The sequence below is a fragment of the Passer montanus genome, unplaced genomic scaffold (genome assembly GCF_014805655.1).
Source record: "Passer montanus isolate IOZ18808 unplaced genomic scaffold, ASM1480565v1 scaffold40, whole genome shotgun sequence".
Lineage (NCBI taxonomy): Eukaryota > Metazoa > Chordata > Aves > Passeriformes > Passeridae > Passer > Passer montanus.
In genome coordinates this window covers 1,996,143-2,021,916 of record NW_024368819.1, presented here as the reverse complement: position 1 = coordinate 2,021,916, position 25,774 = coordinate 1,996,143, and the positions used below count along the sequence as shown (strand labels likewise).

The 25,774-nt window shown below is 43.5% G+C and overlaps 1 protein-coding gene across 3 annotated transcripts in view; it reads left to right on the top strand.

The window, feature by feature from the left end:
* The window catches only part of SPRED2 (sprouty related EVH1 domain containing 2), a 59,303-nt gene that overhangs the window by 28,050 nt on the left and 5,479 nt on the right, over positions 1–25,774 (top strand). For all 3 annotated transcript variants that reach the window (XM_039718965.1, XM_039718964.1, XM_039718966.1), the window contains exons 2-4: positions 4,626–4,803; positions 6,141–6,309; positions 9,063–9,127. In XM_039718965.1, coding sequence (XP_039574899.1) covers positions 4,626–4,803; positions 6,141–6,309; positions 9,063–9,127 — 412 coding nt within the window. The remainder of the gene's footprint in view (positions 1–4,625; positions 4,804–6,140; positions 6,310–9,062; positions 9,128–25,774) is intronic.

The window sequence follows — 25,774 nt, the reverse complement described above, 5'->3', positions numbered from 1 at the left end:
TTTTTTTCTGAGACCTGGATCTCTCCTAGCCTTGTAAGCTGTAGAGTTGGAAAGGGAGGAAAATATCCAAGTGCCTTATGGCTGCAATATTGTCCAAGTTTATATTGTATTTTGGTCAAGTAACTTGGCTAGAAGGAAGAATATTACTGAATTATGGAAGGTGTCTGGGAAGTGTTTTAGATACTAAATGTGACTCAAAAAAAAAAAAATAGTAAATGTGGTGGGTTGGACTATATTTTCCTTCCGCCTTGGGATTTTTAGACATCTCCGATGGTATCTGCAGTTGCTGCTTTAGAAGCAAAGTGGAAAAGAAGAGCAGCTGGTGGAAGGGAGTTGTCTACTTTGACCCTCCTTTTACAAAGACAGTGCTGAAATTAAACCTTAACTAAGGAGTGAATTGTTTGTTGTTTACTCCTGGATGCAGGATTGCAGCCATGGCTTTGTCCCCCATTGGTGTTGCTGGAGGTGATGTGGTTTATGTCTGAAAGCACAGGATGATGGCAGCCCCATGTGTACATGGTGGGGGACAGCACTTCTGTCAGCTTCAAGTGTCACCTGTCTCTTAGACCCACAAATGTTTTGGGAGTTGGACTGTAGATACTGAAATGGGGGTTCAGTGATGGCAGAGGTCATATTCAGTCACTTCTTGTTTAGGAAAATTCTGTGTCCTCCGGAAGAGCAATTGTACATGCACAGACTGTATTTTACTTTTATAGATATATTTGCATACCCACGAGCTATAATTTTTTAAGAGTTCTCTTTTTCTTCCAATAAAAACAACACGTGCTTTTTGGCGCTACCTTTACTCCCCAAGTTCATTCTGTTTCTTTTTTTTTACTCAGGGTGGGGCAGGCAGACAACCTGGAGCAGCCAGCATGCTGGCTGGCTGCCATGCAGCTGGGTAATCCCTTCAGATACTTTCTTCCCAAGTTTTTAAGACTGTTGAGGACAAATCTGTAGGGTTAAGATAGCATTTAAGAGCATAATTAAGAATAGTTTGCATGAAAAGCATAGCACATAGGCCATAAACCCAACAATTAGAGCAGTCTGAAAAGTTTCAAGGATCCAATAAAACATGGGGATCTAAGGCTACTGTGGGGTTTTCTCTAATTGTTTCATTTTTAGCTATCAGTACCTCATTAATTGTCATGGGCAATTAATGGACAAATATTTTCATGTACCTCATTAACCATTTCTTATGAAAGAGTCAAATTGCAGTTACCATGATAAAAATGCAGATGGATGGCTTGTGAATGTGGTTGTTCTGCTACTCCAGTGCACCAAGGTTTCATCAGTGGCACGTACATGGGATTTGCAGATTGCTCCTTTGCTCCTCAGGATTTGGAATATTTAGAATCAGCCAGAGCCTTGATGCAGTCGCGTAAAATGAAATAGCAAAGAAAATAAACAGCTTTTACACTAAGGAAGCAAGATCCTTATATGGAACTGAAATATTTGAGTACCTCCCAAGTATTTATCAACACTGACATAAGGGAAAGAAGCATTGCCTATTCTAGGCTTGTGGATGGAAACAGCAGGCAGGATTTGGACATAGAAGACTGGAGGAAGCTGTGTGTAGCCTTGAAAATTCAACGTGCAGCTTCTGAGTCCTAATCCAGTGATTAGACCAAGATGTCAAGCCCTCAGAACCCTTAACTACCTACTTTCCTTCTATCTTTTCTTTTTTATTTCCAAGTCCCTTAGCACAGGATGCGCTTTGGGAAACGTGGCTGTGGCTGGAGCAGAGCAAAAGTGGGGACAGGGCTCCAGTGTTACTGCTGACTTGTGATCCTGCAGGAAAGTGTGCCAAGGGATTATGTTAATGGAGCCAGAGCTCTGCCTGCCCTGCCAAAGGTGAACCCTTCTGCTGGACAAGGTTCTTGTCTAATAGGGGAGCAGAGGCCACCTTGCAGGGGTAGAGGGGTGGAAACTAGATTTTCTAGCTTGTTATATTTGAGGAGGTTGGTCTTCAGGATGGGAAGAACACAGTTTAAATGGTGTTACCTCGGCATGTGCTGGCAGAGTTTGTGAGTGCCATAGGTCATGGACAGATGTGGATATGAAGAGGAAAACCATATGGTTCTGTGCCCCACCAGATTGTCATTATAGTAGGCAGGGATAGTTATGGCACCTAAATTTTTAATGTATAGGTATCCAGTAATACTCAGATGTAATTATGAGCCTAGAGAATTCACTGAGAGGTGATGGAAATGTGTGAATAACTGTCAGGAATCAAAAAGTACTGAGTAGCTGCTTTTTGCTTAATTTTCCTTTAAGTGGACAATTTCTGCAGCGAAGTAACTGAAGGCAACATTACTTTTGGGACAGCCAAAGGCTCCAACTGCTGCCATAAAAGTGAATGGTAAATCCTGCAGGAAGCTATAATGCTAGTGGCAATTTTCAAGTGTGGAAGGAGAAGCAGCAGTTTCTGTGGATGACTTTTGTGGGAGGATAGGAGGGAAGGTCGTACTGAGCGGCTCTGACTTCAGAAGAGAGCTAAAAATAAGTCCAGAAAGGATCCTTTGGGAATAGTAAAAAGATGTAGAAATGTATAGTTAGGTTTCTTTGTACTTAATCTGCTAATTGTTAATCCTTATAGACCATATGGGAAAGGTACAAAGAAGAAAACAAAAACTGTCTTGGATGGAAGCAGCTCAATTTTTGCACAGTGGGAAATTAGCTGAAGTATCTTGCTTATTTCTGAGTATCAGGAAGTCAGGAGATTAAAGTTGCCACTGTAAAATCTAGAAACAGGTTTTCATTAAAAAATAAAAAGGTAACTGGTTCCATTTATAGACACGCTTGCCCTGTTTACTGTACCAGGAAGCTGCTATAAGGACTTGAGCAAAAATATTCTTAAAAACAGTTTCTCAGTTCTGTGAATACCTTGTGTGTGTCAGCTGTGGTTGTGTATCAGATTGGACAGCTTTTTATCAGCCATTGCAAAGTACTCAGGGCAGCAGGGGATGAATTTCTGTCATCTTTTCACTGCTGTCATTGCGTAGGTCCAGCGAGAAGGTTGGCATACCCATATAATAAAGGCTGTGAAAAGAAAATTGCAGCATGTGTTTTGTGAGATCAGAAGGGATAAGCTGGTCCCTGAAGATGCTCACAGCTTCCCTTGGTTTGTCCTGAAACTACTTGCAGGTAGGATCCGTGAAGCTGCTTAGAAGCTTAGATCTGGTTGTGTTAGAGAAAGGGAGGCTTGGAGTTCAAGTGTTAGAACCTGAACTGCTGCAAAAATAGTCTGAAAATGAGGCAGTTTTACCTGGTGCAGGGTGAAGAAAGCTACTACTGCTTGTCATGCTGTACAGGATACTGGGAAAATACCTGGATACAGGGAGGAATTCCTCTCCATAAAGGATAGTACCTGTCCTTTTGAAAGGCTGCCTCTTGAAGCCCTCTGTGTGTTCTTTTCCTTCTCCTGGTGAGGTCACCTGGTGGCCTGGAGATGGACAGTCCATGGGCACATCCCTCTCATCCCTGTGGATGTTCCCAGCTTTGAGTGCCCTGCAGCAGCTTTGTGGCACCTTTGGGTGGCTCTGCAGCTGACAGTGCCATGGTTGTGCGTGGCTGCCCTCCAAGCCCACCGTAGTGACCTTCCTGTGAGGGCGTCACAGCCGTGGGCACTGGCCTCAGCATCCCTATGTTAATCCATGTCCAGCGCGCGATGGGCGGCGCCGGCGCAGCGGCAGCACGGGGACAGGAAAGCTCCTTTGGGTGTTTCCCAGCAGTTCCGTGCTGGGGACAGCCCGTCTTAGCTTGCAGTCTGTTGCATGTTCCGTGCAAAGTGTGTGGCTTTTGCTTGCCTTCTCTAGGGGTTTTTCTGCTTCTAAATGACCTTGGTGATGTCCCCAGTGGATGATGGAGCAGCTGCTTTGTGGAAAGGGTACAGGGGAGGCCTGGAGTCTCCCACTTTGGGGGCTCTTCTAAACCTTTGTAGTGGGCATCTGGATTATCCCCAGATCTTAGGTGCTTCCAGAATAGTTTCTTGTGAGGTTAGGAGGCTCTGCCTTTCAAAGCCCTGTGAAATGCTGGTGAGACTGTCCTAGGGGCAAGCTATGGTCCTGATGACCTGAGCTGAGCTGATTCCCATCTCCTTTCATCTGAGGTACCAGCTGGAGCCACATTTGTGGAGTTTTCCCCATAAAACTGTCACAGGTGTGGGGGAATTTGAGTGTCATCTTCCAAAGCCCACTTCACAAATTTGATCGCAGAAACCTTGAAACACTTTGTTCATGGGTAATTTGAGCTCCATGAGTTCTTCCAGCACTTTGGAGACCTGATGCCCCAAAGTGGGAGTTTGCCTTGGGCCTGGATCACCCCACTCTCCTGGTCCCTGTCCCTAGCTGCAGGAGGCAGAGAGTGTCAGGGACCACAGGTTGTTTGATCTGTGTGTTGACATCTGGAAACCTGGCAGGTTCATTCCTTGAGGTTTGGTGTCTGTTTCCTACGATGGCTGGAGTGTTCCAGGCCATCCATGACAGAGGTGGTCTTCCATCCCGGGCAGAACCTCTCCATTGGGGTCAGCGCAGCGCCGTCTAAATACCACCCTCAAGAAAAACTGCTGCGATGCGACTGTGATGCTGACAAAAGGTTCTGTTTTTGTTTTGTTGCCATTGCAGTGACAGCTATATTGTGCGAGTCAAAGCTGTGGTTATGACCCGAGATGACTCCAGTGGGGGATGGTTGCCGCAAGAAGGAGGCGGTCTCAGTAGAGTTGGCGTCTGCAAGGTCACGTACCCGGAGGGCAATGGAAGAAGTGGATTTCTAATCCATGGTGAAAGGCAGAAAGACAAACTGGTAATAGATCCTAATTCAACTTTTGTCTGTTCTTATAATGAGAATTATCCCAAATCTATTGCTATTGTATTCTTGTGCAAGTTTTGTTTTTTTTCTTTTTTAAATATATAAAAAAAACAGGCATGTGGAAATAATATTGGATTGGACAAAACAAACCCAATCCTCATCTGGAGTTGCCATCTTTTGCTACCTAGGCTAGTGTGAGGCCACCTGGAAGGAGCAGGTAAATTTTTGACATCCACGTGCAAAGATCCCCTTTGAATGAAAGAGGGCCTGTGGCTTTTTCTTTTTTTTCTTAGACCTAGTGCGGGGGTAAGTGAGAAGTGAATTGAAGTGTAAAGAGCCCATGAAGCCAGTCACATTGCACTGAGTAATGCAGTGCAAGCCTTTTAAAAGGGCCATGAATTATTTATGCTGCGTGCTGTTCAAGGTTTGAACAAGCTGAGTGAGAATATGAAGACAAGTTGTCTCTTATGAATTGACACACTCGGTTTCTCCTGGTAGCTGTTTATCTAAAAAGGAGCTCTCTTGTATCCCTGCACAAATCAAATTAATAAAGCCCTTTCCTGATTTCCAGGGGCCGCTTGAAATGTTATCATTTATTATCTTGTTTTTATGTATTTGATTCTTCTGAAATGCACTCCTGTGAAGACAGGGGCTAGCTTAAAAGCAGCACTTCCTCCACGGGCTTAAAAAATGCATTATTTGAGTCAGAAATGATCTTGCTTTCAAAAAGACTGGTGTTTTAAAGCTGTTTCAATTATGGTTTGTCTTTTGCAATGTTGTTTTGCTTAGGATGCTTTTTTTGACATTATTTGGGAGCCATGCTTAGGGTTTTGAGGGGTAGAGTAAGACATGACAAGCCGTTCCTGTTGTCCCTGAGCATCACTCTGGAGATGGTTTTTGGCACAGCAGAACTTGACATGAGTGTCTGGCTGGGGGTGAACAATTTAAAAACAGTGAGGGGAGTGTTGCAGCACCTCCTAAATCTGCTGCTGGTGGATAAAATTTCTGTTGAGTAAAATTATTGAGGGAAGAGGTTCTCCTTCCTCCTGAGCCCCCCACTAGCTTAACCTGTGCCACACTGGGTCCAAAACATGCTCCTGGGGTAGGGAGTGAGCGCCTACTCAAAGCACAAGCAAAAGATGAATGTGCAATGGTTTTGAGAACAATTACCGTGTCTGGTGTTTATTAGTCATGATTTGGTAGGGAAAGATGTTCCCCCGTGTGAGGCATGACTTGGCTTGCTTTTTGGGTCCAGCCTGAGCCGATGCTGGCTGTGTCGTTGGGGTAGGAAAAGTGACTTTGCTCCTCTTTTGGGGCTCACGCCCTCCCAGGTGGTGCTGGAGTGCTTTGTGAAGAAGGACCTGGTGTACACGAAGGCAAACCCCACCTTCCACCACTGGAAAGTTGACAACAGAAAGTTTGGGCTCACTTTTCAAAGCCCTGCTGACGCTCGAGCCTTCGACAGAGGAGTGAGGAAAGCCATCGAGGACCTCATTGAAGGTAGCGTGGGGGTGGACACTTGCACCTTTGGAAGAGTGGGCAGAGGTTTGAGTCAGGGAGCTGGGAAGAGGGAAATGTTTAAAATGAGCTCTTGGGCTTGCAGGTCTCTTAGGTATGTGTCCAAGTGCAGCTGGGGCCCTTATGCTACAGTGAGCAAGCCCCAGCTTTTAGGAATTGAGTTTTCTCATCCCTTAGAAAAGATAAGGTGTTTTCAGTCAAGTATTTTTCAATCCTGTCTGTCCAGACTTCTCCCTGTTATTTATCATCAAGTTTGTTGTTACTGCTTTTTTTGATAGGCTTGGGTTTCACGCTAGTGATGGTAACTTGAACAGCCCAGGCTCTTTATTTGCAGTCAGATCTCATCTCTGTTATATTCCTGCCTGGAGTTGGATAAAACTTAGTTTGGTTTTGTTTTTAAGTAATTAGTTTTGTCTGCATCCTCTTAGTTGAATGGTAGTTCTTGAAGACTTTGTTGTGTTTCGGAGTGTTGTTTTTTTAATTCTGTAAAAAATGCAATTGAATTGTCTGTGGTTTGAAGTTGTCATAAATTTTTTCTTTTCACATTTCATTGCATCAGGCAATCACAATACAGCTATAATTCAGTTGTACTTTATTTTAATGAAATTTGATTCTTCATGCATTTTTTATTGAAAATTTTTTTAACCATACTAGTTTATATAGGCACTTAGTAGTCCAAAGCCTTTTGCCTTCTCTTTCCGTGTGACCAGGATATTTTTGTATACAGATGGTACATTTTCTGAGGATACTAACTCACATGTATGTACAGATGTGTATTCTTTCTGAGGACATTAGCTCCATAAGACAGCTTCATGTTCTGAATAGCCTGTCCTTGCTTTAACATGGTAGATACTGGAAGAGAATTAATCCCGTAGGGCTCCTTGCTGGTAAATATCTCATCAGTTAGAGGAAGGATGTTCTCAGAAATTTGCTTTTTTCTGTGCCATTAACATTGAGAAGTTACAGGTAGACTTGCTTCTTTCTTCTTCTTGTTAAAACTGTGAAGCATTTTGAGTCATAAAAGGGATGATTTATGTAAGTGGCATGGGATTGTGCAGTTTCAAGGAGATAATAACTCAAATGTATTGAGTAGTATTTTGAAGATGCCAGTACTTGGCAACTCCTGTTTTGCTCTTCTTGATCCATTTTACAGTGGAGGTATTTAAAATCAAGTTCTGCTGTATCTCAGATACTTCAAAATCAGGAAATCTATATTTATCCCATTAACAGTACAGGCTTATCCTCATGAATGTGTTCCTCATTAACTTCCAAAGAAGGCTTTCTGAATGAAAAACAATAACTTGTTCATGCACACACAGTGTTGGGCAGTAGATTTAATTTATCATTCATTTTTTGTTCACATACTTGATCAAATTCAGCAGGTAATACTAAGCACAACTAAGTGTGCATTCAGAACTTCATATCATGATATTACTGCTTTATTGTGAATATTTTAACCAGTAGTTTATTCCCTGTAGCATCAGAAGTTTGGGGCACAGGTACAGGAACCCTATGCAGCTCCATAGAGCTTCAGCTTTTTTTAAATTTTAAAGCTAATGTAGCAAATGGCACAAATGTTTCCACATTACTCAGTGTTTTAAGTGGGCTTTCACACTTAGCTCTGCACATCTTCGTGATGATGCAACTCAGAGGAGCCAAGGCTGGTGCCAATAGCATTATATAAAACACGTTATTTTAACAAATTTCCAGAATGAAGGTGGTACCAGCCGTTCTACTGTGTTGGTCAGGGATGTGATGTGGGCTTAATTCAGTCTAGCAGTGGGCTTCCATCAAAAAAATAGACATTTGACTTGAGGGTTCTCCCCCAGCAGATCCTCTGGCTGTACCCCCGCTCGTTGGCAGCCTTAGGGTAGATGAAGACAGGAAAGTGATCTGGGATCTTGATTGGGTATAGGCAGAGGAGTCACTGCTTTTTAGGTACAGCATAAATTTGGTGTCAAGGCCAGCAGTGGTGAGCACCCCTACCTTGAGGCCGTTCTGTGATCTGGGTGCTCACCAAACACCGGAGCAGTTCTGCAGGAACACCTGCTGCAGGGTGACTAGAATTTTTTTATATGCTTCCCTACTTTTCCAGAAGATTGCCTAATGTACCCAATGAAAATTGCACCCCAGTACTTTTCTCTTGTCTATGGTTTTACACATATCAGCTCCTTTCAGGTACTTTGTTTACGTGGGGCAAGGTGATTCTTTGAGAAGCAGGTGATAATAGAGAAGATCTTTAGAGTATATAAAAGTATATAAAAACTTCCAAAATTCAAAGGGGAAAAAATCCAATCTAACTCTTCATTGTCAAATTAAGGTTCATTTTATTTTAAATTATAGGTTATTTCTCTTCCCCCCCCAGCTTAGGGTGTAAGTGAAGAAAAACTCATATGTGATTTCTTGACAGCTGAGAATCAGCCTGGAGCACTGATTAGAACATAGCTTTACCATTCTTCAGAAATTAGTCTTCTGTAATTGGAAATGGTGACTGCTATTTTTATCATTGTTAATTAGCATTGGCAGCCACACAGTTGCATTTCAAGAAATACTTTTTCAGATTTTACCTCTCCAGCCCAGCTACCAGCAGATGGGTTGTTCTTCCCTAATTTGAGCCACTCTTTCATGCATCTACAACACGGAAACCTGTGAGAATCCAAATGTTTAACAGCCTCAAAAAAAAAAATCATGGAAATGTCATGTGTTTAAAAAGCTGTTGGTTTGATTTTTTCTAGGATCTACAACTTCCTCGTCCACCCTTCACAACGAGGCCGAGGTTGGCGACGATGATGTTTTCACTGTGAGTACATGTCACCTAAGCTTCTTCACTTCTATGCTCAGGTTTACATGGTCAGGTTAGAAAGGGGTTTTTCTTTTTATGCCTCAGGGTTGGCATTCAGCCACCATCGTGTTTGGACACTGGGTGTGTTTTATTTGATGGAAGTATATCCTCTACAGAATGTGAGGCCTCCTGTTGGCCCCCTGTCGCCACGTGAAAAGCATGTCAGAGCAGGTGATGTCAGGGGCTAGAAGTAAAGAAATAATCACCTTTGAATTTCTTTTTGCTTAGACAGAGGTGCTGCACACACCTGCTAATACTCCTCTCTGTCCTTGAGAAACTTCCTGCAGACTCAGGTAGTTAGCAAGGGGTCTGCTACTCAGGTGCATACTCAAGGAAATAAGGTTTTGGATCACAGTTGTAAACAAGCAAACTTTAAAGGTGTTTCACCTGTACATGGAATGTAGAAAGTTCAGACTGGTGTTCTTCAGGTGGAAGAAGGAACAGTAGTGTGGCATCTGTTTAAGCAGCAGTGACTTAAACAGGAGTGAGCTGTTGGAGGTTGATTTGTGGTGTTGTCTAAAATGTATTACGGGGTTTTGCTGAAACTAAAGCTACTAACTTCAAAAGGAAAGTTAAAAAGTAAAAAAAAAACCCAACTTTGTCAGGTGAAAATGTGACTGATTTGTGCTATTCAATGGGCTTTTAATAAAGTTTTTTGCTCACCTTAATTCAGCCCCCATGGGCACATATTGGTTATTTTACAAATGCCCTCCTTGTCCTGTGGGGCCTGGATGGCAGGAAGGGGAAAGGTGGGATATCTTCAGTGCAGCAACAGCAAACTCAAAATTGTCTGTGGGATGTTTCACTGGATTTTTTAGGGTGAAGGAGGAAAAAATCAGTACAAGCATCAAGCTGCTTGAAAATGAGTCCCAGGAAGCATCCAAAGCCAAAAGGTGTTTTTTAAGGGTGATGCTTTGCCAGCATGGGACCACATCAGATTCCCTGCTGAGTTTTGACCGGATCTTCCCAGGGGCCAGCATGTTGTCCACATCTGTCCTTTTGTCACGCTCAGGGAGACAAACAACAGCAGGCAGGGTTAAAAGGTGACTTCCTGCACTCTGCAGCAAAACTATCATTAGCAGCTGCTTCCCAACTACCTGCCAGAAGTGATTTATAGGCACTGGGATGGGACAGACGGGGGAGGCACCAGTGGAGCCAGAGCCTTTTACCAATATGTACTGCTTTGTTCCCAAATCCCCTGGATGAGCTGTGCTCTGCTGGGGGTGGACAGTCACTCTTGATGTGTGTGAGGCTCTTCTGTGCTCGTCAGAAAGCGGATGACTGTCAAAATGTGCCTTGGATGAGTGTGACCCAGCTCTCACTGGGTTACACGTTGGAATACTCAATGTTTAAGCAGTGACGAGTGGCCTGTGGAAACAGGAGAATGTATTTTTGCTAAAATCCTACTGGCTGATGTTCAGGCACCTGGGAGTGCTCCTGAATTTCTCCACAAGCTCAGTCTTGTGGCTGAGTGTTGATTTTTAAGCTCAATGAGTGATTTTTACAAGGAGGAAGACTGACTGTCCACCAGTTTGTTGCCTTTAAGTAGGAGGTGTTTTGCATAGAAAAAGTTACATGGCTCCTGCTCCAGCTGCATCAAAATCACTCAAACTCCTGCATTCAGAATGAAGAGCCAGAACTGCAGGAGATTTTTCCCACCTACTTGACCCTGGGGAAGTGACAAGTGTCTCCCTGCCATGCAAACATGGGTATGAGTAGTATGGGTATGGGTAGGACGCCTGATGGAGGAGGAGGAACAAGTTGCTCAATAGCATTAGCAAGGAGGGAAACCTCAGCAGTGTTGGCATCTTGTTGGCACCTGGGGAATGAGTTGTGTCCTGCCTGGCAGTGCTCTCTGCAGGGTTTTGTGATCTCCAGAGTGCAACAGGGACCGCACTGGTGGTGGGACCTCACATGGTGTTATTTGTCAGGATGGCACACTAGGGCAGATGTGTTGTCATGCTTCAAGAATAAGGCTTTGGGGACATCTCCTTCCCCAATATGTCTTTGTTTTTCTGGGATGAAGTCTTTCCTTTTCCTGCAGTCCTTAAGTTCTTCAAAGCTCTCAACTTCCTATTTATCTGGTAGGTTATGGTGAAGTATGAAGACTGCATAAGCCAGAAATAACATACTGAAGCATAGAGCAGTTTAAAACTGGAAGAAATTGATAGGGCTGTGAAATGTTTTATTTTTACCCTTCTGTTCCATTCTTTCTTTGCACTTATTTTTGACTTGTGTATTGTAGTCCATTTGGTCATCCTTCCACACAAAACTTCTCTGCAGCTTTCTGTAAACTCTTCTTCAGCCACAGCAGTGGATTTTTTGGGTTTGGTTGGGTTTTTTTCTCTGTTTTAAAGAGAAAGTACATTTGTTCTTTTTTATTTCCTAAGGTAGTTATTAAAATCTTCACAATCCTCCCCCTCTCCCACACATGCATGAATAAACTTAACTGCGTGCGGCAGAATTTTCAAAAGTATCTGCATGATTGAGTCATTTAATCAGTCATTTACCCCTCTCTGAAAATCTCAGCCATTGCTGCTGCACTGCTGCCTCAAATATTTGGCCCGAGGTCCTGCTCTTCTTGAAGATGTTTCAGTCTGTTGAAGCACAGTGGGTCTAAAACTTCACATTTCTGAAGCTGCTTTGTGGCCGGCCATCCCGACTTCATCGTGCACAGATGTTTGCACCAACATGATGCTCCCAGCTGTAGAACAACCCCCCTCATTCCATATAAGCCCTGACCCCGACACAGCTCTTGGCTGTTGATTGACACAGGGTTTCCATAAGGCCCCTGCTCCTGTTAGCTCCAGTATGGCTCCGTGGGATGTGCGTGGTTTCGTGTGTGCACCTGGTGCATCATCCGTCCTGTTTATTCTCAGCCAGCCTGCAGCCCTTCCAGGCATCCAGCAGGTTTCTTCCCTGGCAAAGAGAACATCTGCCCCAGAGGCAGAGCTCTCCTGCAGGCTGTGACCTTGCGTGGCTTAGTGGAGGATCATTTTCTTGTATCAGAAGGCCTTTTTTTCCTCTTGTATCAGAAAGTGGACAGGTGAATGGGAGCATTCACTTGGTGTCAGTAGTCTTGTCTCCCATGACTGTAACTTGGAGAATCGAGATGATAACTTGGGCAGCAAGATCCTGCCCCATCCCTATGGCAAAGGCTCCCCATCCATCTTTCTGAAGCATGGGTTATATCTTTAAAAACAGGACTTTGCCAGCTAATACTTCTCTTGTGGCTTAGACCTACAGCAAACAACCTGTTCTGAAATTCATACCTGACAGGGCAGGAAACAACAGTATATAGAGCTAAATGTCACAGCCTCGAGTTGAAAAATGCTTATTTCTAAAACCAAATCTCCATTTAGGAGTTTTAACAATACGTAGTTGTGTTTCTTGAGTTTCAGGTCCTCCAAAGAGCCCATAAATGTTTTCCATATGTTAGCAAATAAATTTCTTCTGTCTTGTACATTATAAATCGTTCTCTCAAGAGATGCAATCTGAGTAAGACTGGCCATCCGTTCTGTCTCCATTGGGGAAACACTGTCCTTGCAACAGGCTGAGGTTGTTCTGTTTGTCTTCATCCATCCAGCCTGCATCTTCAGCCTTCTTTAATTAACATTTGTCTCAGAAATAGGGTTTAATACAGACTGAATGTATTCTGTAGCTCCTCAGCCATGGAATTTGCCATATAATTGAGTTATTGTATAAATCTTTTTCCCTAATCTACACTTTTACTTTCAATTACAGATAATAATCCCACATGACTACGAAGTTAAAATTGTGAATTGATTCCAAGGAAAAAAGGTCAATGTCTTCCAGAGTCTGCAGAGTGCCTGAAATGGCCTCTTTTAGCATCCCATCTGAAAAAGCAGAGGTGTTTGTTCTGAAACCTTATGACCAGTTCAGCTGAAACACCACTCATGTGTTTTTCAGATAAATCTGCAGCCTTGTGCCTGCTTTAGTGCTAAAGAGAAGACACCCACTGGCAGGAGGAACAGCAGCTCCCATGTTTGTTCTGATTTGTGGCTCTAAAAATGACTGTAGTCTCTTCTAGCTTAAAGGGGAATGTAAAGGAGAACACAGCAAAACTCAACCTTACTAAGTGTGATAAGCATGTTAAAATCACATGTATTTTATATAATCAACAATTTTTTTTAAAAAACCCTATTTTTGTTTTTCAATATGAGACCTGGAGAGTTTGGCACATCAAGCAGGCGTGATCTAGAGGGGCATGGTTGAGCAACAAAATTGCATTTCAAGGTGCACATACTCAATGCATTGCTTCTCTTGTTGACTCCTGGCTAAAAACTTACATCTCTTGGTTCCCCAACTGCAAGAAGGGGCAAACACTCCCCTGCTTCACTAAGGTAATACAGACAGATCTTGCTGCCACTGCTTTTCTTCCTACACTTCCAGCAGAAGTCTTCAGGCTCATGTTTTCACTAGAAAGTTGTGTGTTTGGAGCAATCCTTTGCTTCTTGTGCCTTTTTCTTGTCAGAACATGGATTCCTGTGCTTGGGGATGTTTGAGTTAGGAAGTTTGTTATGTGGCTTGGACACTGCTGACAGTCATTTCAGAGACAGACACAATTACCTCCTCTCCACTAGAACAGTGCATATTGGGGCAGATGTTTGCATTACAGTCCCCCTTGCATCTCTTCTGCTTTCCTAATTAAAAAAACAGATTTATCCCTGCTGCCTTTCCTTAAAACCTTTTGTATACTTTCATTTCCCATCTGGGCCTCAAGCATGTTACAGCCTCACTATTAAAATTTAGAGGATATATTAGCTAGATAAACACTAAATCTAATTTTTCTTGCTGGCATGGTCATTTCACATTCAGATGGTTCTTTTAAAGAACAACTGTGGGTTTTTTTTCTTTAAAGTGGACAGTAGAAACCCAGTCCAAATACTTTGGAATATATTCGTAAGTTCTGTGGGATGCTGGAGCATCTCTCATCCCAGCCCTCTGTGGAAAACGATGTTGCTGAGAGTAGAACTGAGTTGTGAGATGTGTTTCAGTCAGAAGATGTGCTCAGAGATTGAGGAGCCACAAGAGCTTGCAGTTTCCTTTTTTCTAATGCCATCCTCAAACAGCCGAAGGGGAAAATGCATTTTGGAGGCAGAGAGCTCTCTGTGGGAATGATGGGGTTGTCACCTCGAGCAAATCCACCTTGTTTGCTCTGTGAGGCTGAGCAGACCGACAAGAGGATTGTTGCAGTGACAGGACATGATGGCCTGCCTTCTGTTCTTCTTCCTGCTCAGCAGCCAGCTGTGCTCTGTGTGAGCAGCCAAAGGGTTCATTGCTGCTAGCCACATCCTCTGATGTCTGGATTTTGGGCTTGCATTGTAAACCACAGCTATTCTAATTCAGATTTTAAAGGGAAAAAAAAGTACTTGCCAAGAAGAGAGAAATTCACACACAGAAAAACCAGCAGGCTCAAATCCTTCCCTCAAAAACCTGAAAAGGTCCTGACTATCCACCAGTTTTAAGGCTAGCTGCTTTTTATCTGTTTGGGGTTTTTTCCTGCCTTCAGGTTAACTTTGCCGACACAAATTCACATCACTCAACGGGAATGGATACCAATGCTGAGAGAGATTTTTCAGTAGGGAAGGTCAAGTGGAAACTTTTTTCTGTGGCTGTCAGGTTTATTTTCTAGTGTTGTATTTCTCCCTTTCTTTCAGTATCTCTTGTTTCTTTCAAGTGGTGCTGGAAATTAACCCATTTATTTTCTTGTTCTTTCTGCTAATGCAAGCAGGGTGTACTCACTGATAATTTAATACTATTGTCACTGAAACAGTGGTATCATCTGGAAAGGCAGCTGCTTTTTTCCTTAAGTCCTTCAGAAATGTAGAGGCAATTACTATGTACTTCAGTCTATAGATTGTCCTTGCTTACTCTTACTCATAACCTGTCATTTGGACAGGAGGATATATAAAAATTACTGTGGTGTGGAGGTACAGAGAACATAAAATGTATTTATTCTTGTGTATGTAACAGATTCATAAGGTGTAAGTGAAGTGAAGAGCTCAGGGGAGCAGATAGGAGAAAGTTTGAAGGTTTGTTTGCTTCCTTTAAAAGAAAGGAGGGGGAGTAAAGGTCTTGCATGATTTATGTATTGCTTTATTATATTTCTCATGAGGGTTTTTTTGCTTTTGTGTCACTCTCTGATAGATAAAACATGCTTTTCTTGCGGCAGATCAGAAATTGGCATTTTAACACAATTCCCAAATTGACTGAATTTCTGTTGCTTTGTTGCTGTTTCACTCTAAATTAATTACAATAAAAACAAATTATTAAACAAAAAGTATCTGCATTGCTATCAGATATTCTAAGGCTCACTGCTCTGTAGTTTTTTATGTAGCTAATTATAGCAATGACTGGGATGTGCTGAGCTACTTTGCTGAGGGTAAGCAATTTCTCTTGTCACAATTCTTCCTCTCAAGACCATTTTTTGTAGTGTATTTTTTGGCTCTGTACCATTCCCACATACAAACACAGTTGGTTGTGCAGTGGGATTGGGATATATCCTGCAGGAAACGGAAATTTGATCTTTTGCTGTGGTGGAAGTTTCCTTATAGCTGCATCTTGCCAGAACTTGTGTTGTAATTTGCTCACCAGTTAAGTATTCAGTTTTGTTCAGTTTGCCCCAGCAGTTCAAAAGAGATTTCCTTCTCTCCTTCTTTCCTGATTCTTTCCTCCTCTCCTGCTCTCCTTCTCAACACCCATTTTGCCTTTTCCTTGTGCTTGGATGATGATATGGTGTATTTCAGTGTACCAGCTCTTTACATTTTGTACTCTATTATTTTGTTATGTATAACCCGACTTGCATTAATTTAAGTAATCTTCAGATTACTTAAGATGTTGTTTTCTTGCAGGATGAGCCTTTAAGATAAAAAGGGTCACCAGCAGACCTGCCTGTAGGATTCCTTGAACAAAGGTGTCTTGGCTGGTGCCTCTCTAGCTGTAATTTCAAGCTGGTGAATTTGTGATCAGGGTGTGTTGTAGCACCATTTCACACTTGCAATCAACTAGCTGCATGTTTGTCTTCTGAAAAAATAATTTGGCTGGGTAGTAATGTACTTAAACTATATGATGAGTTAAAGTGTGAAGCTGTTTATGAGCGTGTTCCCTTTTAATTCATCTGAATCTGAATGCTGTAGTGCATTTGTGTATTTAAGGCACAAATGTGTCAGAAACAAAATAGAACCAACAAGAGTGAATTGCCCTTTCATAACATACAGAGCGGGAAAGGATTTATACAACATAAAACAGAGCGGGAAGCGGGAAAGGATTTTTTTTTGTGCCTTTTTTTTTTTTTTTTTTTTTTTTTTTTTTTTTTTTTTTTTTTTTCCCCTGGTTTCCCCGGCCTTTTTTTTTTTTTTTTTTTTTTTTTTTTTTTTTTTTTTTTTTTTTGTGCTTTTGTTCAGCCATGGTTCCCAGAGCATTTCTTTGGTATTATGTAAGGGGGACCTGATTTGAGTCAAGATGCCTGTGTGAAAGGCAAGTTATTTTTCAGCCATCTCAGTTCCCCCACCTTGCTTTTGCAGCACAGTCATGCAAAGAGTGAAGTTGATGTGGGGGAGCAGGATTTGGGGTTGCAGGAGTTATTTTAACACCTATATGAAACCACAACTGTGGAATGCAACTTGACTGATGCATCTTTAGCCTCAGCAGAGCAGAGACAGGCTACTCCATCCCCCTTTTCCTAGCACAGCTGTGCTGAGCCAACCCAGGGAAGTGAACCAAAAACTAGCCCTATAAAAGAAAGCGAATACTTTTCCGGTGGTTTGGCTCCTGGAGCCAGCTTGCTGTAGGGCTGGAAAAGCAGAAGTGCTGGCTCAAGGGAAACTGTAGCTGATGGGCTGAGCGGGAGGCAAAAAACCTCTGCCACCCCACCAATGTTCGTGGTGCCACCTGAAATTCATTGCATACCCCTGGCCCTGGATCCATCACCTTCTGCAAGACCTCTGCTGTGCTGTGATACAAGTAAGATGGTTCTGTTCTTGCACTTGTGTGTGGTTTAGGATTTGTGGCATTTTCCTCCTTCATGTTTCTGCTGTGAAGCTCATCCTTCAGTTGAGACTGGGAGGAGATGCCAGGATAGCTGAGGCGGTGTTGATGGGGGTGTGTTATGGCCAAATGTGTGCTTTTACCTTAAAAATACGTGGTTGATATGACTGCAGCTTTCCATTACATTCCCTCTTTAATCTGGGCTATGCAGTCAGCCTTTGAAGTGTATAGGCCTTTCTTTCAGCTTCAGGGTGCTTGAAAATTTGACAGAGGCAGAAAATGGCCTTTTCCATTACTTGCATATCCAGCCCGAGGAAGTGGCTTTCAGCAGACAGCTGTATTTGTAAGCTGCAGTCTCACTGGCTGCTGTGTTGGAACAAAATGCCTTGTCCCAGGGCAGGAGGAAGCACCAGGGACAGCTGGATTTGGGGTGTCCTGGCTGGCCCCAGGCATTGCCTTTGAAGGTGACAGACAGAGTAGATGCAGCACAGGGTGTAAACACTGTTGGAAGGAGGCAGCCTTGGCCGGGGGCAGAGCGATGACTGACAATTTCCTGTGCTGCAGCAGGAGGGATTAGGCAATGGCTGCCTGGCACACAACCCTGTGGGAGCGCAGGGATGCAGGTCTGCAGCGAGCAGGCAAAGCTCTCTGCACCACTGGCAGGGGGAAAAGCATGTGGCTCCTGGTGCTGAGCTGGAGCATCCGTCTGGGCAGTGATAGGAAGGGAGCAGAGTGGGAGCCGTGGGGCCAATGAGTTGCTCTTCTCTTCATGAAGGAGCCTGTAATTCCCACCTGCTGTGTAAACACTGGCAAATCTGATTTGAATCCGTCGTCTTGTGTAACAGGTAGAAAAGAAAAACCCAAAACAAACAGAGAGTTGAAGCTGCCTAGAGTGTGTCCTTGAATTTTGGATCCTCTCAAATGATTGGAGTTGGGGGGTATTTGTTTGTTTGTTTACTTGGGCTTTCTTTTCCTGGAGAATTTGGGAAAGAAAAGGAGTAGTTTGGTAAAGCTAAGCAATGAAACATGCTTTTATATGAGGCTTCAAGATTTTTCTTTAAGTTGACAGATTCCCCTTCCCACCACTAGAAAGAAAAAAGAAAGCAAGAAAGAACAAAGGAAAAGCCATAAAGAAACCCCACAACTTTCTGACTGGAAAAATATTGTAAGGTGGTGTCCCCTCTGCCCCCCAGGATGTGTCTGGTAGTAACTGGGGATGAAAAACAGAATACAAGAGTCTCAGAGTGGACCTCTGCCCAGTACAGAAATGCATTATAAAGAACTGCATCTAAATAGGCCTGTTTCCTTCCCTCACCTGTGTTTTGTTAAAGGTTTGCTTGCCCTGTATCTTGTAAATACTTTATGAAAACTAAATAAGAAGTGATTTTAGGAAGCAGTTCTTATGTCTCTGGCACTTTATGCAAAAGGAGAAGGAAAGACAAAAGTAAATAAGTGCCATTACATTTTTAAGCAGAGCCTGACATATTTGCAGTGGATATGAAGAGGATATTTTAAAAGTTTGCATCAGCTGTTGGATTCTATTTTGGTGATAAATTCCAGCTAAAATATCATCGATGTTCATAACTGTGTGAATAAATGACCCCTAACTGACTTCCTAAAATATCATATCAGTCTTCTGTGGGAAGTTTGCATTTAACTTAGTATTTCTCACTCTGTTTGTAACCTGTTGCATTATATAGGAGGAGCGCTGCTGGATTTAGAGGCAGCAGCATACATAGCAAAGACATTAATGATGGTTTAGGTGCATCAATTCTTTTAGCTTAGCTACTTTAATTTGCTTTAATGTTTTTCTTCCCCCCTTAATATTATTCCCTGCCCCCTCCTTGAAAGTTTCTGTATAGAAGAGCTGAGATTCATGGTGAGTTTTGTGGAGCCATCTGTTCCCAGCTGTGCTCAGCTGTCCAGTGTTTAACACCCCCATATGAACTTTCCTCCTTAATTTCTTTACCCATCTTGCAAAAGGAACGCTTTTTGGCAGTGTTGGATGTGCTAAGTTCCCTGTCAGCACCTGAAAATTAGGAGCTCCCCTTCCAGCCTCCCCCACCTCTGCTCTCTGTACCTCCATGCCACCACATGGACGGTCAGCAGAGGTCAGGGAGCTGATGCAGAAGTGATTTTGGGCTGCATTCCTGTGGTCCTGCACCCACACATACCCACAGAGCAGGTGATGGCGCTGGGGGAGGAGAGAAGCAGTGGCCATCACCTCCCCTCAGCAGTTCAGACCATGGTGGCCATTCTCTTGGCCTTAGCAGAGGACAGCTGTGGTAATATGGATAATATTGTTAGAGAAAGTGGCTCTGCTAATCTTTGCAGAGCTGTACAAGCACAAATGTTGGATGCTGGAGCATCCAACAGTGCTGTAGTCCACACCAGGATGTCATTTTCAAGGTATAAACATATTAACAGCCTCTGCAAAAGGGAAAGGCCATCCTTTATCCCTAGGTGGTTTTAAGCAGTTGGTTAGTTTAAACAGTTCCCAGGTTTAAGTAAAAAGATCCTGTTGAAGCAGTGTAGCTTGTCTCAGCATGGAGAAATCCAATCAGGTCACAGCACGGAGGAGTTGCAGGAATGAAGAAGAAAGAGTGGGAGTCCTGGTAAGGAGAGGCTCTCCATGGATGAGGACACAAGCACCTTGTGGGTAGACAGAGCCACCCTGCTCTCACCACTGTCCTGGGATTGCTGTGCTGCCTGGGGGAGCAGCCCTAGAAGCTGGGCTTGTGGTTTGGGGTTTTTCCCCCTTAAAACATTCTGGTTTTCCCTTATAAGTACCTGATGCAAAGACTTTCTGTCAAAGCAGTGCTCTAGCCCAGTGGTGCATTAAGGGGGAAGGGTACCCTGGGAAGGAAATGCTGAACAGACCTGCTCAGAGCTTCTGGTCCAGATCTGAGTCCCAGCAAAATGGGATACTGACTTCAGTCCTCCTCTGACTTCTGCAGACAGAGTTTCTCTTTGTATCTCTTCCAATGCCTGCTTTTGCAGACATGTCTGAGGCCCTGTATGAGGCAAGTAGTGAAACAGGAAAATCTCCCTGAGGTTTCCCCCCCTTACCACATCTGAGTGTTTGTCATGTCATTTCATTGTGTCTGAGTCTCATATATTCTTTTCACTTCTTGAAGTGAGCTGTTAAGCCACATCTCTGGCCCATGCAGAGCTGCCCAATGATACCAGAGTCGGGTTTAGCAGGAGTTTAATGGAGATGATCTTGTGTGCTGAATTCTAATAAATGGTCCTTAAGTTTTGCTGACTTCAGCCAGCAGAGCCACCAGCATCTTTATAGCACTAAAAGCTATAACCACAAAAACTTAAAATAAGAAAAGATAGCAATGAAAAATTGCTAGCTGTCTGCACTTTATATTGGTATTTGTTTCAGGGATGACTAGAAAACAAACATTTGAGAAATTCTACTCCTGTTCTGGTATTGGACAAGTCTGAATCCATGCTTATTGTAATGGTTGTGTACAGCCAATTTGTCTTTGAACAGAACTGGAATATGATCTAACATGAAGCTTTTCCTTCAGACTTTCAGCAGAGCAGAACTACATTCAGCTCCAGCCATCCCCAGTGGATGAGAGTGGCAAAATGTTTCCAAAATGTGTGGAAGCAATTTTCTGCAATACAATTTCTGTCTTGTCTTCAGTGATGGGAAACAAACAGAAATTTGACAAAAGCATTTTCTTCCATGGTTTTGTCTTGCCATGACAAATTAAAAGCTTGTGCTTAGGAGACAGGAGTCTCACATCTTAAAAGATTTTTCACACTGAATCTTTTTCTTAATACTTGGATAATCTAAGGTCTCTTTGAAATGGGCTGTCTTGAGTATACAGGGTGCAGTTAGAGGTTGATGGAAAATGTCAGCTGTTCCCTTTTCTAAATGTCTTGAATAGAGAGAAAAAGGTCTTTCGAGACGAAATTTAGGATTTGTGCTGTTCCACTATCTGTGAAAGTCAGCAGTGCTGTACCTCTTTAGGCTTTAAAAATAAAATTTAAAAAAGCTGGAGGAGAACGGAAGGACTTGTTCTGGTCTGGCAAGATTAAGCTGAGGGAGTTCTGGGAGACTATATTTTATCTTAATTTCTTTGGAAAGGTGGAAGTTTCTCTGCCATGCATCCGAAATAACTCTCAGACTTCCTTTTTGTGACGTTCCTAAACAGCGGCTCCATAGATAAGGCCCAGGCTGGCGCAGAGCTCGGTATCACTCACTTGCTGCACTGTTTGGCTGGCTTTATCATTCTTCCTTTCCGTACTGATAGCACAGCTGTGCCTCCCCATATCCCAGTGAAAGCAAAGGGTCAAGTGAAATTGTGCCAGGGCTCCTGAGGGATTGCACCTGGGCAGAGCACTCCAAGGGCTCGGGCTGCCTGTGGGGAGCCCATTGCAGAGGTCTTGGCCGGAGATAGTGGGGCTGTGGCATGGGAGGATGCAGCTCTCTGGCTGTCGCTTTTCCAGGCTCATCCTCAACCCAAGCAGAGCTGGGTTTCTCATCCTGGGAATGGCGGGGATGCCTTCTCAAAAGATGAGGTGGCACTGGGCTCTTCTTCAGCATGGTCAGGCTTCCACAGGTGAACCCAGGAGCTGCTGCAGGGAGCTTTGGCTGGTGCAGAAGGATGCCTTCAGTACAGGTGAGACCATGAGCCCCACCAAGTTCTGCTTGTCTGTGCTGCATGTCAAGAGGCCCCCTCAGATCCCAGTGTTGTGGTGTGTGGGCTTGCATGGCAGTGGGAGATGGGAGGAGTGGAGCGGGGCGATAGAGAGCAGGTTGGTTTGTGCTTTGCAAAGGCCAGGCTGGCATGGGCTTTTGATTCCTTCAGGACCATTATTTATAAAGCTAATTGTTCAACATCATGATACATCTGTTCCTCCCTGCTTCATGCAACCATTAACCATTCTAGAGAGGAAAAAATAATCTTGTGTTGCTTGACCCACAATTATTTTTCACAGCAAGCTTGCAAATCCTTTAGCTGGCAGAGAGCACTTCTGGAAGTGTTAAGTGACAGAATTCCATAATTTCCCTCTGGCAACCAATTTCTGACAAGCTGCCACAGATTGTATTGCTTCATAATTCTGACAGAAATCTTTCTTTTTTGTAGTCAGCCTTGCATGTTGCATCACACAGAGTGAACCTATTCTGTGAAGTCATTAGAGGCAAGGTGATCAGTCCAGTTCAGAAGCAGGAGAAGTCTTCGTTTTCTCATGTTCTTTTCATAGATGCTTATCTATGCTTATTGCTTAGGTATCTGATTAGCCTTCTTGTGTAACAAATCCATTTCAATGAGAAATAAACTGCAGTAAATGATTAACATAATCTTCTTTACTAATGACTGGGGTTTTTTAATTTAATGAGTCACTTCTGAAAGTCTGAGGGGGAAACAAGGACATGCTTTTCTTTTTTTAAAATTACCACAGTGCCATCATTTGCCTGTAGAAGCCTGGTGTTGTTTCTTTAAGCAGCCATACCACACATGCAGTACGTGTGCTTGCTCAGATACATCCAGCTCGCTTGCAACAGGAAATGTGTTGCACAGGTTTTATAAAATTACTCTTATGGTCGTGATTAATGATTTTGTTATCCAGGCAGTGAAACCACAAGAGTTTGTGACCGCTATAGCACTCAGAAGGTTCTGGTATGAGCAGCACAAATCTCTCATAATTGAGCGTTTGAGGGCATGTTGAAACAGAGTTTGTTATCAGACTCCCTGTTCCAATAACTTTCAGTCTTGGGTTCTTTTCTCTCTTGTGACTGCTGGGCATGTTTTCAGTAGTTTCCCCTCAAAACCAAATGCTGGAGCTGGATTGGTTTTAACAGGTTTGTGAAGAAGATGGTGTTTCTCTGAGAGACCAGTGGCTCAGTAGTTTGGGACCTGATTTTCCATCAGTGAAATAGCCTGTGTCTGGAGGCCATGTCCTTTCTAGATGTATTTCTGTAGGTGAGTGTTTGTATTTGGAAGACTTACAGCAAGCACCTCATGTTTCCACCCTTCACCACCCTCCCCAAAATTTTGCCTGCTATGCTGATGGTAGATAATCCCAGCCAAGTCCCAGTCTTCTTGTGCGGGACAGAAGTTGTCTCCTGCTTCCCTCACTGACAAAGTCCTACCATAATTTGTTCTTAGCAGCACTTGGATGAGGGTGAGAGTGCCTTTTCTTTGAGAATATGCCTGATGTTCACCAGTCACCAAGTCCAGGTTCAGTCCCAGTGGAGGGGTACTGAGAGGACAGTTCACTTTCATAGGCCTGAAGCATCATCATGCCTCTAATCCTCAGTCAGTTTCTTCTGAGGGTTTCCCTCTGGCTTCTTGAACTTCATTTTCTCTGTGGCCACCATCAGAAGTACCTCCTTCTGCCTGAACCTTATTTGAGCCTGTTCCAGTGAATGCCTCGTGATCTTACTTTATGAAGGATACTGGAAGAATAATCCCTTCCTGTTCACATTCCTACGGGATTCACAATTCAGTAGACTTCTCATCTTCTTGGTCCCTTCCATGATATCTTTCCCAGGCTGGAGAGACCCAGGCTATTTAGTTAGCTGTTGTTGAGAAGACATTCCATGTCCTCTGTGGTCCTGGCCATGGCTCTGTGAGCTTGCCATGGTGGAAATACCCTTACTGAGACAGGGTGGAGGAGGGCCAGCACCACAGACAGCTTGGAGCAGCACAGCAGGTACATGCAGTGCCTTGGCAGTTTTCTTTGTCGCTGCTGTTTTTTTTTAACCTGCTGCTGAGCCACCAAGTGGACACTGTCACAGAGCTGCCTATTTTAATCCCAAGACCTCTTTCCTGGCCAGCAGTAATGGGCTCAGAGGGCATCATTCTGTGTTCAAGGTGTTTATGTCATGCTACTCTTTAGGTTTAATTATGTCTGGGATTTTTTTTAGCATCCAGCATGTTAAAAGTCTCTCTGCATTATGAGATTCTTAAGCAAGTTTTCAGGGTCAGCTTTCATTTTGAATCTTGTGAATAACAAGTTTCATCTGGAAACTGTGTCATCATCTTATTCATCTCTCTCCTAACATCATTGATGAGCGTGCCCACCAGCACAGGTGGGGGGCCTGTGTGGTTCACTGGTGACCCTCTGCTTGGGAAGTAGGAATTTTCTACCTCTTCTGTTTTCTTCAGTCCTCACACCACACATTCATGTGTGTTAAGAGCACTCTTCCCCTATGTCAGCTTGAACCAGTGAGGGGCCTTGGTGGAATATTGGTGTTTGGAAAGTACCAGTGCTTATCCCAGCTGATGGTCAGCAAGGTAACTCTGCAGACACTGCATTTGTCACCCAGCCACTGCCTTTAGTGTCACCAACCAGGAGTCAGCATGAACTTCTTTATGGACGAGTGAGCAGAGACCCAGCCTTGTATAGCTTGATTTCCCCTTTCTGGGTGCTTGGAGTAAGTATTTGTGTTGGCAAACTGCCCATCTAATCTGAGGACATTGAATGTGGAAATGCAGCAATTTTTAATAAGGTGAAAGCGGAGAGCAGCACCGCAGCCTCTGGTATGCTGCAAACAGGTTTTGTAGCCGTGTCAACACATGTGGAGGAGAGGCTCAGTTGCCCCGACGGGTCTAAAGGGAGAAGAAGGTGTGGAGGGTAGCAAAGGTAGATACAAATCAGACAAGATAAAAATCACTACAAGCTCTTTTCCAGTTGCCTATTGCAGAAATGCTGCCTTCCCAGAGAGGCAGCAAATAGCGCAGCGCTTGGAGGGCTGGTTATAGCTCCCAGCTGCCCTGCTGAGATTATCAAGGAGTTATATCTAGTTTGGGTGGGATTTTTATTTTCATCCAGGACAGGGAGGCAGTTGCAGGACAGTATGTGCAATGACCTCCCACTGGGTTGTTTCCCCAGGCTGCATTGTTTGGACCATGAACACCCATGATGTTTTTGGAGTGTATCCACAAAAGGCTTGTCCCAGCAGGGCTCAGCTATGGATCCACTGGAGGTAAAGGGTCCTGCTGGGTACCATGGTACCATTTTAAGGCCCTGCCTCTTTTTTGCTTTGTGTCAGTCAGAGTTTAGCTTTGAGAGTAGGCTGGGGCTACCTGGGCCATGGGGTGTGTTGTGTGGCTTTCTGAGAAGCTTAAATCACAGCTCAGCATCTTGGTCTGTACCACATACAGCTCTGCAGGAAAGGTACTTGTGTGAGTACCAGCGTGGCTGTTGTAACTAAATCCTGACTCTTCTCACGGTTTTCAAACAGGTTTTAAGCTTAATGTTATTACAAAACGTTTGTAAAAACTGGTCTTTTTTTTTTAAACGCCCCCAAAAATGTTCTAGATATTATAGGGCCTGAAGTTAAGTCCACAGGAATTAGCTTTGAAGGGTTTAAACCCCAGATTTGAAATGCCTTTGTCTAAAAAGTTATGAAGACTGATGAAACCTCTTTTTTAAAAGAACTTGAATATTGGTGCAGCCTGAATATTGGTTCCACTTTAGAGGTGTTGTTAACTGTGTTAAGAGTTGATCTGCTTCTGTGTACTTGTTTAAAAAAAACTAAAACAAACACATGTATTAAAAGTCTGTTCTTAATGGGAGTCAGCCATTCAAAACTCATTCTGCTTGTTGTACATCCCAGATAACCCA